The sequence below is a fragment of the Diospyros lotus genome, chromosome 5 (assembly GCF_014633365.1).
Source record: "Diospyros lotus cultivar Yz01 chromosome 5, ASM1463336v1, whole genome shotgun sequence".
Lineage (NCBI taxonomy): Eukaryota > Viridiplantae > Streptophyta > Magnoliopsida > Ericales > Ebenaceae > Diospyros > Diospyros lotus.
The window spans coordinates 10,417,945-10,437,359 of record NC_068342.1 but is presented as its reverse complement, the minus strand read 5'-3'; the positions used below and the strand labels follow the sequence as shown (position 1 = coordinate 10,437,359).

Sequence of the window (19,415 nt, the reverse complement as noted above, 5' to 3'; positions counted from 1 at the left end):
GCCATCTTGTGGAGGATGACATTTACTCTGACTTCCTGTGTCTTCCAGTTTGGAATACTTCTCCTTTGTGGCTTGTGTCATCTTGTGGAGGATGACATTTACTCCAACTTCTTGTGTCTTCACTAACAGTAGATTAATTTTATTGGTATTGCACCAGCATCATCCTTCAGTTCCTTTGGAAATATGATTGACAACAACCCCTCTTTCAATTTTTCTGAAGGAATTTCACTTTCAATGGTAGCAGCTGGGGCTACGACTGCACCATCTTGCATGCAAGCCACATTCCACCACGATTTTCTATTTGATTGCAGAAAGTCCCTATTGTGTGCGAATTGCTTGAAGTTAAATGCATGGATGAAAGATGTGTTAGCATCTCTTCTTCCTAGATTTTATTGATTCTCCTTCTCTATATTGTATGACTGTGAGATCCCCTTGATAGAAATAGCAAGGCTTTTTGTATGAAGGCAGAGTTCCACTTTGAGGATGGGTCAAGGGAACGTCGAAAACATCGAGGGTGTTGGTTAGATTATAGTCTTGAGATCTCCCAAAGGCTGATTAGGCTTTAATTTGATGTGTCTCTTCTTTTTCTGGGACTGAGAAGCGTTGACCGTGACAATTTCCTTGAGATTGGCATTGAGAGTGTAGCAGTGGTCATGATGTGGCTATAATTGATGAGTTTGATGAGTGCCTTAATGTGAGACCTCTTGGTGGTCTTCTTGGCTGAGTCCTTGTGAATCACCTTCTTAGGGTATTTGGCGAGGCCATCGACGATGCAATGACTATAGGGGCAATCACAAGTGCTGTCATCAAATGACCACATGATGACGGCCTTCCGAACGACGAATCAGCCTTAGAGGACGATCACTGCCTTGTTTGGTTTCAGCTGTGGCTGTGGCGATGGTGAACGAAGATGAAGGAGTTGATCGGAGATGGGCAGTGATTGACGATGGCAATGGGTTTTCTCTCGGGAAAGAACTTCACCATCTTCGCCGCTCTCTCTCTCTTGCTCGCTCACTCGCTGAACTCTTCGTCTCACCGCTCTGATACCATTAATAAGTTTGGACTACAAAACTCCTTACTTATTATTTGGATTGAATACACATTTATATTACAAATGGTAATTGTTCATATGGAGACTGATACACAAAAAAAAAAAAAAAAAAACTGTCTAATTGTATATTTTGTATGAATGAAACTGCTTTTATATTTTACTTAAATGCCTAACTATCTATATTTCTTGTACACGATTTTCTACAGGCGCAAATACTAATGTGGACATGGATATGGGATGTGATAAGGTCAAAGTATGTGGATATGGATGTCATGCTAATAGAGAAAATTATATAAGCCATGTCCATCATTATCATATCCCTAAGCCACCCAGTTGTTATAAAAATAGAACTAATTCAACATTGAAATTGCATCCCATCCATAGATTTACATCACTAACCTAGAAAAATAATGTAATCTCACCAATCATATATAGTTGCATCGCAAATGTAAGTTAAATTGTCAAAATTCATCTATAAAATAGATCAAATTGATTTGAGAAGGCTTATGATCACATTGATTGGGAGTTTTTGTTGTTTGTTTTGGATAGGATTACTTTTTGGGTTGAAATGGAGGAATTAGATCTGTTTGGCAACTCCATGGTGACATTTATGTTCTTGTCAATAGTGTTACAAAGGGGTTGTGTGTGCATACGTGTGCAGGCGTGCGCGCGCGTGTTTATAAAGCTCCAAAGGCTTGAGACAAGGTGATGCTCTGTTTCCCTTTGTATTTATCCAAGTCATGGAAGCACTTAGCATGATGCTTCAAAGGTTGGAAGATAGTAGTTGAGTAAAAGGGTTTGAGGTGGTGAATGAATTAGGCTGTTGCAAAAGGATTTGGGGTGAGATTTTTTAGGACTACTTTCCTATGCTTTGACTTTGAGGTTGTGTCAGACTTTACATTAATTTGGCAAAGAGAGATTAATATTGTAGCATAGAATAAGGTATAAGTGGAAAGTCCATACTACTTATGTGGGTTTGCCTTTTGGAGTCTACCATAAGAGTGAAATTGATTTGAAATGGGTAGTGGAAAGGTTTGAGAAAAGGTTAGGTTTGTGGAGAAGGCAATACCAATCCGGCCAAAAGCATATTTATGTCCCTAAACTTTTGTGTTTTTTCTTGTAGAACCCTAAACTTTTTGTGGTTTCAGATGTGTCATTGAATTTAGGCCAAAAACATATTTATGCCCCTAAACTATTGTGTCTGTTAGAGTAGAAACACAACAATCCGTCTAGATTCTCTCAGCCCAATGACTCACATAAATCACTCACTGCCTCCAAGAACACAAACGATAAAAGAAGTAAACAAGAATAAAGAAAATAGTAAGAACAACGAGATTTATCCTAGTTTAGTCCCAAATTTTGGGACCTACGTCCAGACTGATGATGCCTCATTTTAATCCACCATCTTGAAACAAACTTTAGGATGATTACAAAGAATACTCGAATCCACACCCAACCCATATACCCTGAAAGCTACTTGGATTCCCTGAGATTACAAAGCTTGTCCCTAGCCTTACTCTCAGCCACTCAATCGATCCCAACTCACAAGATAGTAACAGAAAAATGTCTCAGAATGAAGCACACACCTTGTCTACCCCACGATCCCTATTTATAGACTATAGGGTCGTGAATTACAACTGTCTAACAACCTGGCCGCTTGACTGGAAATAACTAAATACCTAAATCGGTCAGCTGTCCTTCTAGAAACATGCCTTCTAGAAGAATACTCATTCTAACCCTAAAACAGAAAAAAAAAAAAAAAAAAAAAAAAAAAAAAAAAAAAAACACAAATGCAGGCATACAAAAATTATTTGTTTACATATAAAATCCTAATCTAGTACAAATGACATAACAGTGTCTTTTTCTTGTAGAACCCTAAATTTTTCTTGGTTCCAAATGTGCTCCTGAACAAAATCACTCATTTAAACACTTGGATAGCAAGTGATGCGCACATGCACTGACGTGGCAATTTTCCACCATTTTCTCAGCTCCCTTTCTCTCACTCTCTCTCTTTAGCATCTCCTCAGCTCATTTTCTCTCTTCGGCATCTCCTCAACTCATCTTTCTTCGACTGCATCTCTTGCAAGAAATGCTACCCCCAGATTGGTCTTATCTTCGATCCCCCCAGACAGCGAGGTGATCATCGACTCGTGCACGTCAGTGACCCTTCTAATCCAATTGGCCTACATAGCCCAACCAGAGGAGACGTTGGAGAGAGAAGGGGAGTTGAGGAGACTTTGGAAAATTGCCACGTCAGTGCGTGTGCTTATCACTTGCTCGCTAGGTGTTTAAATGAGTGATTTTGCACAGTTCATTGCACATTTGGAACCACAAAAAGTTCATGAGCATAAATATGCTTTTGGCCTAAGTTCATGGGCACATTTGAAATCACGAAAAATTTAGGGTTTCACAAGAAAAAAAACACAAAAGTTTAGGGACATAACTATGCTATTGGCCATACCAATTCTAATTTGGTGAACTTATGCTTATGAAAGCTTTGACTGATCTCTCCACATATCCCCCTGTGTTTACTAAAATTATAAAGAGACTTCTTATGAGGCAGCTTGGATGGCAATTTTAAAGACCAACAAGTCCAATTGGGGCACATTTGTTTCCCATTGAAAGCGGGAGGGTTATCTATAAAAATTTGGGCCTATTTAATAGAGATTTGTTGGAGAAGTGGTTATGGAGGTTCTCCTTTGAGCAAAAAAGAGTTGTTGAGGAGACTTGTAGTTTGTAAAATAAGGCAGTGAGTCAAATGATTTGACTATGGGTGGCATTACCTCTCCCTATGGAGTTTGTGTTTGGACAGCAAGGGTTGGGACATTTTTTCCCCAAGTATGAATGATTTATTTACTTTTGGCATCTATAGATATGTTATGATCTTAGTTTGGCATTTAGGTTTTCAATTTTCCTTTGACAGCTAGTATTATTGTCCTTTTGCAATGCAGGGAACAGCAGGAGTTGCAATTGCTGGTCTTTTGGGAGCTGTAAGAGCACAAGGAAAGCCAATGATTGACTTCCCAAAGATGAAGATAGTTGTCGCTGGAGCTGGAAGGTTTGTTACTTGTATTCATGCATGCCCAGCAAAATTAAGGCATTTCTATGCCACATATAGAAAGAAAAAGTAGAATATTTTTCAGCAAGTGTTTTTAGTCATCTAGAGGTGCCAGAATAAGGGTAAATTACACTGACCACCGCCATGGTAAGGTCTTATTGCATGGACCAGCTCTCAATTTTGTGAAACCAAGCTGAACCCCACCAGTGGCCAGAAGCTGAACTGCAGTGCCGCCACCGTTCAGTGGTTATTCAAACCAAGTTGCATAAATCTTCAAAATGCTTATAGATGGATGGTCATTCACTCAGAGGAGTATATATATGTGAGTTGTGTATGTGTGTGTAAAGATGGATATACAGAGGGGGGGGGGGGGGGGGGACCTTAAAACTAAGGGCATTTTCTCCTTGTATTGACCAAGGAGCAGTTTCTTTTTCTGAGAACATCAACAGCCTGACCACGGTGTCGGCCATCCTCAGAAAAGATGCTGCTGGCGTTAGTGATGGAGATTTTGCATTGGCAGCACTCAAGGAGGTTAACATGGTTGAGGCCACGCTGGTTGTGACAATGAGCCACATAGAGGGGAGGTAGCAGTGCGGTTTGATTGAACCCAGCGCTGGTTTCAATCAACCATAACAATGCTGGGTTCAATCTCCCACAGCTTTGCTAAGCTGGGGAGAATCCAATATCCCCAGCAATGTTGTGTTCAGTTGAGAGAGGGGGGGGGGGGGGGGGGTGGAATAGGGAGGGGAACCTGCCACCACTATTGCTGGAGAAGGAGAGATGGGGAATGAGAAGTTCGGTTGCTGGAAATGAAAGGGAAGGAGAGAATAAATTGATGGCATTTTGGGTAATTCCAAAAAAAAAAAAAAATCACGGTAGTTATGTAAGAGCAGGGGCTAAATTGTTCTGAGTCTTTAACCTTAAGGGTGCTCACTGTGATTTCTGAAAATTGAGGGGTGATCCTTGTATTTTAGGCTTTACCTTAGGCGTGGTTAGTGTAATTTACCTCATATTAATGTTTGTTGCAAGTCTCCTATACTAATTGATATCTACTGTTGGATACTAATTTAATTGTTGTATATTCTTTTGATTGTACAACGAGAGTGTGTGTTGAAGCAAACTAAATGAGAATGATCAAATGGTTTTTCATCAAACATTATACATCATTGATGTTCCAAGTGGTGAAAACATGTCCGCTGAATGACCTTAGCTGCAATATAGATGTTACAATTAGAATCAAATTACATGCCGTGTTACATTCAGGACAAATTCGATGAGGTGACTTCATGGCTGTAAGATGGAAATAATCAACCAAGGAAAGAAAACATGGAACAAGATGTAAATATATTGGACCTATTTGAAAAGGAAAAAAAAAATTAACTTATTTGTAGACTGTTATTTGCTTGCTTCTCTTCTCTATCATTCAGTAGACTTGTAAATATGGTAATTGTATTTTTTGAAGTCCTTTTTTTTTTTGTGCCTTTGTGACCTTAATATCACAGTATTTCATTCTTTAATTTCTCCAGCTTTTTGTTTGGTGGGTTATCTACAACCTATTAAAGCTTTGGTTCTAAGAAGTTTCTAAGTTAGTCTCTCCACGAATATTCATTTATCCTCCTCCATTGTTGCCTATCTGCATGCTGTTTTTTTCCCCATGTTTACAATTTTCACTCATGTTTGTCTGTCCATTCATGTGCAAATGGTCTTGCATGTGTGGGAGGATCCAGTATTTTTATGTACATATTTTTTCTGATTATCCAACAACTTAAGGTTTTGGTGCAACTGGGTGATTAATGTCAAATTTGGTAACAAAGAGTGAGCTTTACTATATCGCTTTTATCATTGTAGTGAGATTTCTTTGCCTAATTTAGTGGTATTGCAGTGCAGGAATCGGGGTTCTTAATGCTGCTAGGAAAACCATGGCAAGAATGCTAGGAAATAATGAAACTGCTTTCCAGAGTGCACGGAGTCAATTCTGGGTAGTTGATGCCCAGGTGAATTATTTCATAAACAATATAACTTTTCATAAGGTTTCAGTGTTCTTGTGGTCAAGAATCCTACTTCTTGAGTTGTCTTTGTCATATAAAAATAGATGGAATTTTCTTCTGTAATGATGTTCCTATGAAAGTTAGGCTGTTTCCTACTTACAACTAAAATACTTATCTAATGAGGATGGTCAGAAAGCCTATAAACATCAATGCATTATTTTGCCTTGGTCTAAAGTGGATGGGCCAGAAGAGCCATTAAGTCCCAGCAAAGCGATTTGAGATAAAATTTCCGCATGACTAGTTTTTTCCTGCCTGTAAATTGCTTATTGTTTTTGGTGATGTCGTTTTTGTTTGTCATAGTAGAGTTTTGTGGAAATAATTGGAGCATTACATCAGTACATGATGGGTCTAGGGTTCAGCTGTAAGGTTACACTGTTGGAAATGTGTCACAAATTCAGAACAGAGAAGCGGGTTCACACTCAGGGGACTGCTTACATCTGACCTTTATACAACCACCATAGCAGGAGCCTAACGTACCAGGCTAGAATTTTAATTATTGAAATTAGTTATATGAAATATTCATAAAAATATTTATTTCATGTATTGAAATTCCTTTCTTTTAACTACCCTTCAAATATAGTCCTATCCATAGCACTTATTTTTGTTGACTTTGGCCTTCTATATTAGCAGGCTTTACTGCTTTTGCAGCTAAATTGCCTACGTTGTTTCCTTTCTATGTTTTCCCTTAATGGACTTGGTCTTGGTAGCAAACACTATTTTTTGGAAAAGTGAAGATAACCACAGAATGTTGCATTCTGTTGGTAGTCTCAAAGTCTCATGGGATCATTTACCATCCTACAGATTATCTACCGTTGGGTTCTCCTTTCTTTGGCTCATGTGCTGCTGGTTGTACCACTAATTGATCTGGTTTCTATTTTTTCTTTGGAATAGCTATATTCTTGGATGGTTTTCTGAAATAAGAAATTGAATCCTCTTGGTCATTCTATATGTTTTTAAGAAGTTTAAATTGCCTTTATATCCTAACCCTTGACCTGGTTTGTCACAGCCATGATTAATGAGATCAATTGATGGGCATGTGTATCTCCTTATTTTCAGTAAACAAAAAATTGATATTTTTGTAACTAAATACTGTTAAGACATATGGCTTTATGAAATTTTACCGCCCTTGTCTAGGAAACTTGCATATCTTATACAAAATTTCTATGAGTATGTCGTGCACTCACTTTTCAATAATTCTTTACTCAGTAAGTAAATTTTTACTTTAACTGAGTAGTACCAGCCATTAGCATTACAGAAATGGTCTTTCTCTGGAGCCTCTTGCATATTCCAGTCAGAATTTTAAGCATTTCATGTCACAGTTGAAATGTCTAACTTAAGTGCTGTTACCTTCACTTGTATCCCCTGTTTATGGAGGTTTAGATTTGGGATACATGATATTTGTAGTGTATCCCTACATATCTGACTGAGCTCAACATACTGACATTTAGATTATATTTCTTTCTTTTACTATGGTCTCTCAATTCAGGAATGACATCATTATCTTGATACGTGCCACTAAAATATTCATATATTTATTATTGTACTATACTTTTTGTCCTTGGTGTTTTCATTCTTAACTTAGTTGGAAGAGGTTTCTTTTTACTAGGATGATTACTGAGTGGATAACTGTGTATGTGATACTAGGGTCTGATCACAGAGGAGCGTGCGCATATTGACTCAGAGGCCTTGCCATTTGCAAGGAAAGTCAAAGAAGCTGATCGTCAAGGACTAAAAGAAGGGGCAAGTCTTGTAGAAGTGGTTAGTAAAAATCAGACACTTCAATAACTAATGTAGTTTTATGCTACTATAGGTGAAATCATTTTTTTCTTGGTGCAGCATCATAACATTAGGCATACTATCATGAATACATCTTGCTTAGTTGTGGGTAATTGTAGTAACAATTGGTCTTGGGGTCTGTTTAGCCTTGCAGTGGCCATTAAATTAAGCACTTTAAAAAAAAATTACAAAAGCACTTTTATATATTTTTTTATGGTGTTCGGCCAATTATTAGTTTCAATTTTTTTTTTTTAGATTTCATGTTGCATTATTTATTCTACATACAATCAGTTTTCTTTTCATTTTTTTGACAGGTTGCTTTTTGTATTTCTAAGGCTATTGGAAATTACAAGAACTTGAAGATTTATGGTTTATGTTACAAGTTTTTTTTTTTTTAAATAATTCTAAATAAGATTCACAGCCAATGGTTTATATTTAGTTGATCAATTTTTTTAAAAAATTATTCTAAAGAAGATTCATGGCCAATGATAAAATGAAAACAAAATTGATATTATGGAGAATGAACAATGAAATGTGAGATTAAAAATTATAATGAAATTAAGAATCAAAATTGTCTCGGGCATTAATGGAAAAAAAGTTTTGGCTATTATTTCCTAAAATTTTTAGATCTTTTATTTTTTTTGTATCTTTAATAATTAGAATAGCATTAAGTCAGCTTTTGGTTTAGGAGATCAATTAGGAGAGCCATTAATTTATTGGCACACCCTCTCTCTTTAGATTATTTCTTAATAATGTGTCAAAAATCTGGACTCGAACTTGAGGAGATGGAGGAAAAATTTAACTCGAGGGGAGCCGGACCTAGGGTTTTGGACTCCCTGGATGTGCTTCTTAGAATGCTTTTTTGGTAAGTTGTAATGGTTATTGTATGTCCTGGCTTTCAGGTCTTTTTTTTTTTTTTTTTTTCCGGGTGGTTATTCATGTTTTTTTATGTAATCTTGTTCTATATATGTCAATGCACCTTAATTGAATCTCTCCATGTGAGGAAACCATGTGGTCAGACACGAAGGAGAGTGTTACAAAAGATCCAAGATATATTGTTGGTTCCTTTTCCTAGTAGTTTAAGTTTTTGGAACTAGGGGTAGCTTAAGAGTGTTCTTGGACCTAAAATGGAGTCAAGTTGTCACTTTAGTAGTTGCATCTTCTCTTCATATGCTATAACTTAAGCTGCATAATTGGATGCTTTTATTGTTATAACAAATATGCCATTGAATTGCTTGCTGAATTTTCATGGTTTTTACATATATGCAAATACACATGGCACCCAAATTTGACCTAGATTATCTTTGATACTAAAATTGTATTCTCCTAAATGAAGCATCCAGATAGAATCAATCACCATGAAGACCAAAATATAATCTTTTTTCTGTCTTAGAGCTGCCTCCTAGATACTGTCTAAATCATTTAGGGTTAATTTTTTATGTTATATAGGCTTCTGTTTGGGGCATCTGGGAATGGGGATAAAAACAAAAATAAAGAAAAGGGAATTATTCAGTAAAAGAATCTGATACAATTCTACTACTGACGGTGGAGCAAATCTCAGCATCCACCTTTTTTGTATTGCTCACTGATGATTTTCTAAATTTTACTCTTCCTTGGTTACTTATCCAAAATTCTCCACATCAAGGCTGAATGAAAAGGATTGGGACCATGGTTGCCACCTCCGTACAACTGAGGCATGGTACTAGACATTACGAATAACTGGGCACCTGTTGGCATTCACTAGAAATTCCCTTTACTTTGGCAAGCCAGTTAAGAGAGACACGCATTGATGATTGATGTAACTAATCAGAAATAACATTGCACAAACTGGTTCATAGAATAGTCTTCATTCTTAGATAACAGGATCTGCCCGAAACTTTTATTCATTATTTCATCTTTTTTTCTTCTTTGTAGAATTCATTACGTTGTTGTCGTGCATGATTTATGAGTGTTATGCTAGTTCTTTTCCTTCTTGCATTTAAACAGACAGACAGACTGAATTCAGTATTATATTTCTAAAGCAAGGCCACTAGAAGCAGCAATGCAACAATCTGACCTAATATGGACAACCCCAAGAAAACCTGAACTAGACAGAAAATGAGAGATCGAAATCTAAACCCTCGTGACGACAGAATCGCAACCACGATACATTGAGAAATCATCACCCCTAGACAATGAAAAATAGCCAGGAAAGATTGATGCCAGACCAGAATTGCAAGCTCTCCTGTCAAGGAGTTCATTTTGATGTTAAATGATCTGACAACATTTTGTGTCAATTTTGCAGCTGTAAAACTCTCAATATTTCTACTTTTCAACTTATGCTACTTAGTTTCTTGTCTATTCTGGCGCTATAGCTATGAGTTTGATGTCCAGTAGCAGTAGATAGAAGGCAGCACCAGATTTTTTTTTTTTTTTTGTTGGGGGAGGTGGGGGGGGGGGGGGGGGGGGGTGGGATTACTGCATTTAATAAGAAATTCTCCCTTGAAGAAACCTGTGGGACTGACTAAATGAGAGGTCCTCTATGGGCTTCCTGTTGATGCTAGGATCATTTCTAAAAATGATGTAACTACTAGTGAAGTCAATCTCTAGAAATTAACCCTCAAACTTTTTGGTGCTGTAGTCTCACAATTTCCCACAGGTTTGACACACCTATTTGCCCCACTCATCTGAATGATTTATATTTAGAGATTTTGATTATTATAGTTTATTGATTATTATGCCCCTTTCACCGGCTTTCTTTCATCTCCCAATTTTGTTTCTTCTGCTTTTAACTTTGATATTTATGTTTATTCTTAATAACATCATCACAAGCTATCATCTGTTGTAGCTTGCATGTTGGTATTGTTATGTTAGAGATGCTTCTCCTCCTTGCATCTTTATAAATCGTTGTAGTTCTAAGTTTTGGATCTTAGATTGAATCATTGTTGGATCTTAATAACATCTTTGACATTCTCTGTTATTCAGGTGAAGCAAGTAAAACCTGATGTACTGCTTGGGTTGTCAGCTGTTGGAGGCCTGTTTTCCAAAGAGGTATAGAATTTGACAAAGTAAATAAGATCATTTTATGATTAAAACATAAATTTCCTTTGATCATACATAAGTGCATTGTACTCCTAAGCAGGTTAACATTTAAAACTCTTGGAGGGAATCCTTTCTCTTTGGGTTGTTATGCTATGGATGCAATCATGCATATCCACATTCTATCTCTATAACAGTCGATATGTGTTCCATTATTATTGGTGGTTGGAATAACAAGAATCATGCCAATTGTAAAAGCTGGGAAAGCTAAAGCCGTTGTATTGTTACTGTAAAATAATTGTCTATTGAATATGTGGGAATAAATACTTTTCTGTTTTGTATTGTGGAATGGTACACTAGGTATTTATTACTAGTGTGGATCCCGATTTAGGCATCCAATCCCAAATAATTAGTATTAGTCAACTCAATCAATGAAGAAAAAATAAGGGAAACAATACCATTAAGGAAGCATAATCTTATCCTAATAAAGAGGAAACCCTAGAAATAAGGAAATAGAGATATTCTAGGAAGGAAACAATTATAGAAGAGATTTTTGGATTTCAAACACTCCCCCTCAAGTTGGTGAGTGGATATCATCCATTTCTAATTTGTTGATGATCTTTTGAAATCTTGACACCAGTAGTCTGTTGGTTAATACATTAGCTAGGTGGTAATTAGTTGGAGTGTAAGGAGTACTAATCAATCCACAATCAAACCTTTTCCTTTATGAAGTGCCTATCTACTTCTATATGTTTAGTTCGATTATGATGAATCGAATTGTGAGCAATTGATGATTGACTACTTGTCACAATAAAGTCTCATAGTCCCTTCTTGCTTAACTTTGAGATCTTCAACAATGATCTTGAGCCATAGAAGTTCACATGCTCCATTTTCCATTGCTCTAAATTCAGCTTTCGCACTAGATCTAACAACCACACTTTGTTTCTTACTTCTCCGAGTTACTAAGTTCCCTCCTAGAAAAGTGTAATATCCTGATGTGAACCTTCTATCTGTGAGAGACTCAGCATAATCAGCATCGGTATGGACTTTAGGAGTCAACTTGATACCTTTCTTAAATAGGATGCCTTTCCCTAGAGATGCCTTTAAGTAATGGAGGATTCTGAAGATCGCTTGCATATGCTCGCTTGCATGTGCTCTTCTCTAGGGTCATGCATGAATTGACTTACCACTCCAGCTGCATAAGTTATGTTAGGCCTTGTATGGGATAGACATATAAGTCTACCAATAGTCTCTGATGTCTTCCTTTATCGATCACGCTACTCTCTCCCTTTTCAATTATTTTGTAGTTTGGATCAATAGGAGTACTTCCTACCCTACTATTAGTACTTCCAATTTCTTTGAGGATGTCAAGTCTCAGAGATGAGACTTGAGAGAACAGAATTTAGAAGGATCGAGAGAGAGATAGAGATAGGATTGGGAGGGAAAATGAGAGAATTGAGAGGGAAGAGAGAGAGAGTTTTAAGAGGGAAAGATCTTCTAATTCAACATAGAAGTCCCATCCTCAAGTAATCGGCCTTATATAGGCCCTTCCGCAGTTCATATTGTAACCGTGGGAAGAAGCTTCTAGCTCCCGCTTCAAATGGCCTATGTGGGCTGCAGTTATTACAACAAAAATTGCAAAAATTTACAAAACCATTGGGACATAACATTCCCCACCCCTAGAATACATTCTTGTCCTCAAGAATCTGTAGGAGTTCGGTAGCTCGCGGAAATTGGGTTAGCAATTCCGATAAGTACTCTTTAGTGGTGTGATGAGGATCCATGTGAGACCACCTGACCAACACTTGAGTTAAGGGCAACGACCCCTTGTAGATGACCCTCTTGTCCAAAATAGCCTGTGGCTCCACGAGCACTTCCTCTTCCTCATCCATCGTAGGGAGCTCTGAACTAAATGTCGCTTGGGGACTTAGTTATGAATTTCTTAAGCAGAGACACATGAAATACAAGGTGCATGTGGACCTATGGCAGTAGTTTGAGTTTGTAGGCTACCCGTCCCACTTTAGTCTTGATAGTATATGGCCCAAAGTGCTTTGGACTTAGCTTGGATGCCGAGGTAGCAGTGAATGGCTGCTGCATAGATCTCTTCACTCTCAAGTAGACTTGGTCCCCCACTTCAAAGGTTCTGTTACTCCTCTTCTTATCGGCATTCTGCTTCATTCTGTTCCGGGCTATGGCCAATTCCCTCTTCAATTCCTTCAAAACTCCTTGTTGTTGTTGTAAGTATTGCTCCACCGAAGCCAAGGTGGCTGTAGAACTCGATAAGGCTGGTAAGAGGGCTGGTTTATGGCCAAACACTGCTTCAAAAGGATTCCTGTTGATGGCACTGTGGTGGTTGGAGTTGTACCACCACTGAACTAATGACAACCATCTATTCCAACTCCTTGGCCTATTGAAACACATGCATCTCAGGTAAGTTTCCAAACACTGGTTAACTCTCTTGGTTTGGCTATCCATTTGGGGGTGGTAGGCTGTGGACATGCGCAGCCCTACCCCCATACTTTTGAACAATTCTTGCCAAAACATGCTTGCGAAGATCTTGTCTCTATTCAAGCCAATTGACTTCAGAACTCCGTGTAATTTAACTACCAAATCCATGAATTTTCTTGCTACTTCTTGTGCTAAAAAGGGGTGGGTTAGACCGATGAAATGGGAGAACTTAGTCAGCCTATCTACCACCACTAACACCACATCCTTACCCTCTGATTTGGGTAGCCCTTCTATGAAGTCCATAGATCCCTTCCCATGCTTGATCGAGCACTGCCAAGGGTTGCAGCAAACCCGGGTAAGCCACATTCTCGTGCTTGCATCTTTGGCAAACTTCACATGACAACACAAAACTTACCACAACCTTTTTTTACCCTGGCCAGTAGAACATTTGTCTCACCTTCTGATAAGTGGCATGTATTCCCGAGTGACCTCCTATGGGTGAAACATGTAGAGAGGTTATGATCTATCTTTTGAGTGATTCATTCTCACCCACTACTACCTTGCCATTGAACATTAGCAGACCATTGGAAGAGTATACCCTAGTTTACTCGTGGGTTGTACTGCAAGCTAAGTTATTAGGTCTTGCACCCACGGTGTTTGGTCATAGCTTCCTATTACCTCCTTAACCACTCGAGTACCACAGCCATTATCGATTTGCACTCTCCTTTTTCTTCCCTTCTTGAGAGGGCATCGGCTACCACGTTTTCCTTACCCTGGCGATACACAATAGTATAATCCATCCCCATTAACTTGGACACTCCCTTCCTCTGTAACTGGGTGTGTATCCTTTGTTGGTCCAAGAATTATAAGCTCTCGTGGTCTATTTTGATAATGAAGGGCCTTGCTTCCAGGTAATGCCTCTGTTTATCAACAGCTCCTAATACGGCTAGTAGTTCCTTGTCATACACACTTAGACCTAGGTGCCTAGGGGCCAAAGCTTGGCTGATGTAGGATAAGGGCCTTCCCTCTTGCATTAACACCACACCTATCCCATTGTCACATGCATCTGTTTCGACCACAAACTTCTTAGAAAAATCTAAGAGAGCTAGCACCGGTGCCTTTGTCATGGCTTTCTTGAGTGTCAAGAAGGCTGTCTCTGTTCTTGGATTCCATTGGAAACTGTTCTTCTTGAGAAGTTCAGTTAGGGGCTTCCTGATGGGGCCATAACTCTGTATGAACTTCTGATAGTAACCTGTTAGCCCTAAGAAACCCCTTAGTTCTTTTACTGTTCGCAGCCTGGGCCATTCTACCATGGTTGTGATCTTATTTGGATCAGTCTTCACTTCTTCTCCCGATATAATATGGCTTAGATATTCCACTTCCTTTTCAGCAAAAGTACACTTTGATAGCTTAACATACAACTTGTTAGAAGTCAAGACCTCAAAGGTGGTACGAAGGTGGTCTAGGTGTTCATAATTCGGGCTGTATATGAGGATGTCATCAAAGAAAACTAGAATGAATTTCCTCAAGTAAGGTTGGAAAACTTGGTTCATTAGGGCCTGGAAAGTGGCTGGGGCCTTGGTGAGTCCAAAGGGCATCACCACAAATTCATATAGCCCTTGATGAGTAGTAAATGCAGTTTTGGGTATGTCATTAGGGGTCATCCGGATTTGGTGGTAGCTGGATCTTAAGTCTAGTTTAGAAAAAATTTGTGCTCCATTCAATTCATCTAAAAGGTCATAAATTAGGGGTATAGGGTACTTGTTTTTGATAGTGTTTGTATTGAGTTGACGATAGTCAACACAAAACCTCCATGATCTATCTTTTTCTTAACAAGTAACAGAAGAGAGGCAGATGGGCTTTGAGAGGGTCTGATGATAGAGGTAGAGAGCATATTAGAGACTTGCTTCTCTATCTTAGCTTTTTGGATGAGTGAATATCTATAGGCACGTATGTTCACGGGTAGTGAGTTTGGTTTAAGGTGTATGGAGTGGTCAAGGGCTCTTTTGAGTGGTAGTGAGTGGGGTTCAGAAAAGAGGTCTTGAAATTCTTGCAAGAGTAAGTGTAAGTTATCAGGAAGTAGTACCTTAGTAGGGGATTATAAGGTGGCCAAGCTACTCTCCCTCCTCTGTTCATTCGCCTCTTCTCTTCCTTCTTGCTCGTCCCATTCCCGCACATGAATAGAATATAATTCGATAATCTGCCCTTTCTTCTTCTGCATCAGTCTCTGCAATTTCCCCCCCCCCTCTATCATTTAACACTCTCCCTGGTCTGAGATGCCCCTTAGAGTTAATTTGGTACTACCCATATCCACTATGACTTCCAGTTTGTTGAAGTCAAATGTGAGAGGGCTTACAGTTCACATCCAATCAATGCCCAACACTATGTCACACCCTCCCAGTTCAAGTATTCTTAAATCAGTTTGGAACTGTTGTCCTTGGCATAAACCACTTGAACCCTTCACACTTGTTGTGGCTGTACATTTTGCTACCATTAGCCACTATCACTGACAAGGGAGTGGTGGCCATCATCTTACATCCCAACTCTAAGGCAGTAGCTTCATTTAGGAAGCTATGTGTACTGCCACTATCAATTAATACTAGCAGTTTCCTTTCTCCCCATTTCCTTGGCACCTTGATGATCTTTCCTGTTGTGCCTCCTCTAAGAGCATGAAATGAGATTTCCACCCTTTCTTGCTCTGTTTCCTCCCTATTATAGTTTGTTGTTGCATCTTGGCTAGTCCCCCCTTCCATTACCTCCTCCCCTTCTTCACTTTCATCTTTTTCTTCCCTTTCCATGTTCAACAATTGTCTCCTGCAGATGTGTCCCAGCCCAAACTTTTGTCCACACTTGTAACATAGCCCCATGAGTCTCCTCTGTTCCATAGTAGTGGATTGTAAAGGATTGGGATTGGCCTTAGGCCCTCCTACTATCCCTCCAGTCACTAAGGCTTGGGAATTTCCTCCCGAGGTATGATTATTGGGTGGTAGGGGCCTGATCATTGTCCGTTTCCTCTTGTAGATGGCGTCCAATGTTAACTCCTGAAGTCTCGCCTTCTCCGCAACCTGTTTAACTATGGTGGGCATCATCATTTTTACCATTGATCTTAATTCATCTTTGAGACCGCTAATAAAGCTAGACACAAAGTACTAGTCCGTTAATGTAGGCTGCGCATTCCACATTAGTGCTCCTAATTTTTCAAACCTCTCTTGATACTCAGTCACTGATCCCTCCTGTTTAAGCTTGTTGAACTCTTCTACTATATCTGCCATGTTTCTCTCATCAAATCTTACACATAATTCTTCAGCAAAATCTATCCACCTCACATTCATTCCCCTCGATCTAAACCAGCCTTGAAACCAGGCATTTGTCGTATCATTTAGATAGGCGGTAGCTAGATTGATCCTCTGATTCTCCACTACCCCATAAAATTGAAAGAACCTTTCACACCTACAGATCCACCACCTTGGTTTGGATCCTTCAAAGAGAGGGATCTCCAATCTCAGCATTGGGCCTTAATTGGATCTAGGGAAATTAGCTTCTCTTACCTGAACTCTCGTCTCCTTGTAGGATGAGTTTCCTGCTTCAGTGACTCCTTGTGGCCTCAGGAAGATGCATGCTCCCACCATTCCTTGCACGGAACCCATTCTGGGAGGGAATTCCGGTGGCAATCAGAATTGAGGTAATGATGACAGCATGTTGATTCTCTGTCCAAATTGCTCCATGTTCTCCCGGTTCCTTGCTAATTCTCGTTGTACTCCTTCTCGAGAAGCTGCCATATCTTCGCACAACTCTTCTCGGATTGTCCTTATCTCTTCTCTACTCTGGGTCATGGCCTCCTGCGTCTAATTTATTCTGAATTCCATCGCTTCCATCCTATTCTCCAGCTACTTCATCCCTAGCCTTCTGCCATTCGGAATTCCTTCTGGCCCGATACAATTCACCAATGACACACCTCCTGATACTAGAATCTCAGCCAAGGACAACTTGCTCTGATACCAAAATGTTAAGTCTCAGAGATGAGACTTGAGAGAATAGAATTTAGAAGGATCGAGAGAGTGATAGAGGTAGGATTGGGAGGGAAAATGGGATAATTGAGAGGGAAGAGAGAGATAGAGTTTTAAGAGGGAAAGATCTTCTCATTCAACACAGAAGTCCCATCCTCAAGTAATTGGCCTTATATAGGCCCTTCCAAGGTTCATATTGTAACCGTGGGAAAAAGCTTCTAGCTCCCGCTATAAATAGCCCATGTGGGCTGCGGTTATTACAACAGAAATTGCAAAAATTTACAAAACTACCATTAGGACATAATAGAGCATATCCAAAACGTATTTTCTTTGAGATATGAAGATGCTCTTCTTAGAATAGGCCACCTCAATACCAAGAAAGTATTTGAGCTTGCCGAGGACCTAGATCTCAAATTCTTTTGGCTAGACACTTCTTGAAGGACTCTTATTCAACTTTATCATCTCTAGTCACAATTATATTATCAACGGACACCAACAGGGCTGTAAACATACCTTGACTTGAATGCTTAATAAACAGTGTGGTCTTCCTTATTTTACTTGTAGCCCATTCCAAGCATTGCTTTTGTGAATCTTTCAAACCAGGTTTGTGGAGATTGTTTGAGACCATACAAAGTCTTTTTTAGTCTACACACTTGATTAGATCTAAAGTTCTTGTCAAAACCTGGTGGAGGCTTTATAAAAACATCCTCTTCTAGCTCCCCATGTAAGAATGCATTCTTCACATCAAATTGCTGCAAACACCAACTAAAATTAGCTACAAGGGACAGCAATACTTGCACGGTATTCATTTTTTCTATCCATGTAAATGTCTCTTGGTAATCAACTCCATAAGTCTGAGTGCACCCTTTAGCGACTAGTCTTGCATTATACCTTTCAAGGATTCCCTTTGCCTTATACTTGAGGGTGTAGACTCATTTGCATCCTATCGGTTTCTTCCCCACAGGTAAAGTCACAATTTCCCACGTGTTATTCTACTTTAGTGCATTCATCTCCTCTTTAGAGCTTGTACTCGATTTTTATTCTATAAAGCCTCAATTACCAAGGTGGGAATAGCAAGTGAATCAAGAGTCGTGATAAAGGCTTTGTGTTGAGGTGCTAGTTTATGAAGTGAAACAAATTGGGAGATGGGATGATGGGTTCCTGTTAGCTTTTCTCAATGCAGTAGGTAAATCTAAATCACAAAATTCAGGTTCATCAACAATTAAGTAGGTTGAGTGATTTCATTACTTGATACCAGTTCATTTGCTTGGATTTGTGTTGGTTCTAGATTAGACTTTGGCCTCTTTGAGGAAACTTGTAGTTTGGTTGGCTCCAGAGCTATCTTTGGAATTGGTTCAACTGGTTAGTGCTGTTCTTGAGCCACATTGTCCTCCAATGAATTAGGTGGAGATGAAAAAGGTGGTATATGAGTGGAGGAAGGAAGTGGTAGTGTGAAGTCGAATCCTCTATCTTCCAATGAATTTTTCCCCTAAAGATAGGGATTGGAGGAATGGAAATAAGACTCTTTTTCATTGAATGTGGCATCCATGGTGAGGAAGACTCTATGGGTCAATGGGTGATAACATTTATAGCCTTTTTGAGTGTTGGAGTACCCAATGAAGATACATCTTCGAGCTCTAGGGTCAAGTTTGCTTCAATTTTGATTGTGTATATGAACAAAGGCACCACATCCAAATACTCTAGGAGGTATTCTGTGACTAGGTGAGAAATCAGGATAGAATTCAGATAATACCTGTATCAGGCTCTTGGTACTCAAGACTTTAGAGGGAACCTGATTGAGTAGGTAGGCAGCGGTCGAAAGAGTTTCTCTCCTAAAGTGCTTAGGGACATTAGTATGGAATAGGAGGGTAGGAGTGGCATTTAGAATGTTTCTATTTTTCCTCTCAGCTATCCCATTTGTTGGGGTGTATCAACACGAGGATTCATGGACAATTCCTTCTTTATTGAGAAAATTTGCAAGATTTTGATTAAAATATTCTTTTCCATTA

General features: G+C 39.0%; 1 protein-coding gene across 1 annotated transcript in view; it reads left to right on the top strand.

The window, feature by feature from the left end:
• Positions 1-19,415, top strand: part of LOC127801087 (NAD-dependent malic enzyme 62 kDa isoform, mitochondrial) — a 77,068-nt gene that overhangs the window by 38,159 nt on the left and 19,494 nt on the right. Inside the window, exons 9-12 of the mRNA XM_052335935.1 lie at positions 4,003-4,109; positions 5,992-6,103; positions 7,802-7,915; positions 10,898-10,963. Of these exons, the coding sequence (XP_052191895.1) occupies positions 4,003-4,109; positions 5,992-6,103; positions 7,802-7,915; positions 10,898-10,963 (399 nt within the window). The remainder of the gene's footprint in view (positions 1-4,002; positions 4,110-5,991; positions 6,104-7,801; positions 7,916-10,897; positions 10,964-19,415) is intronic.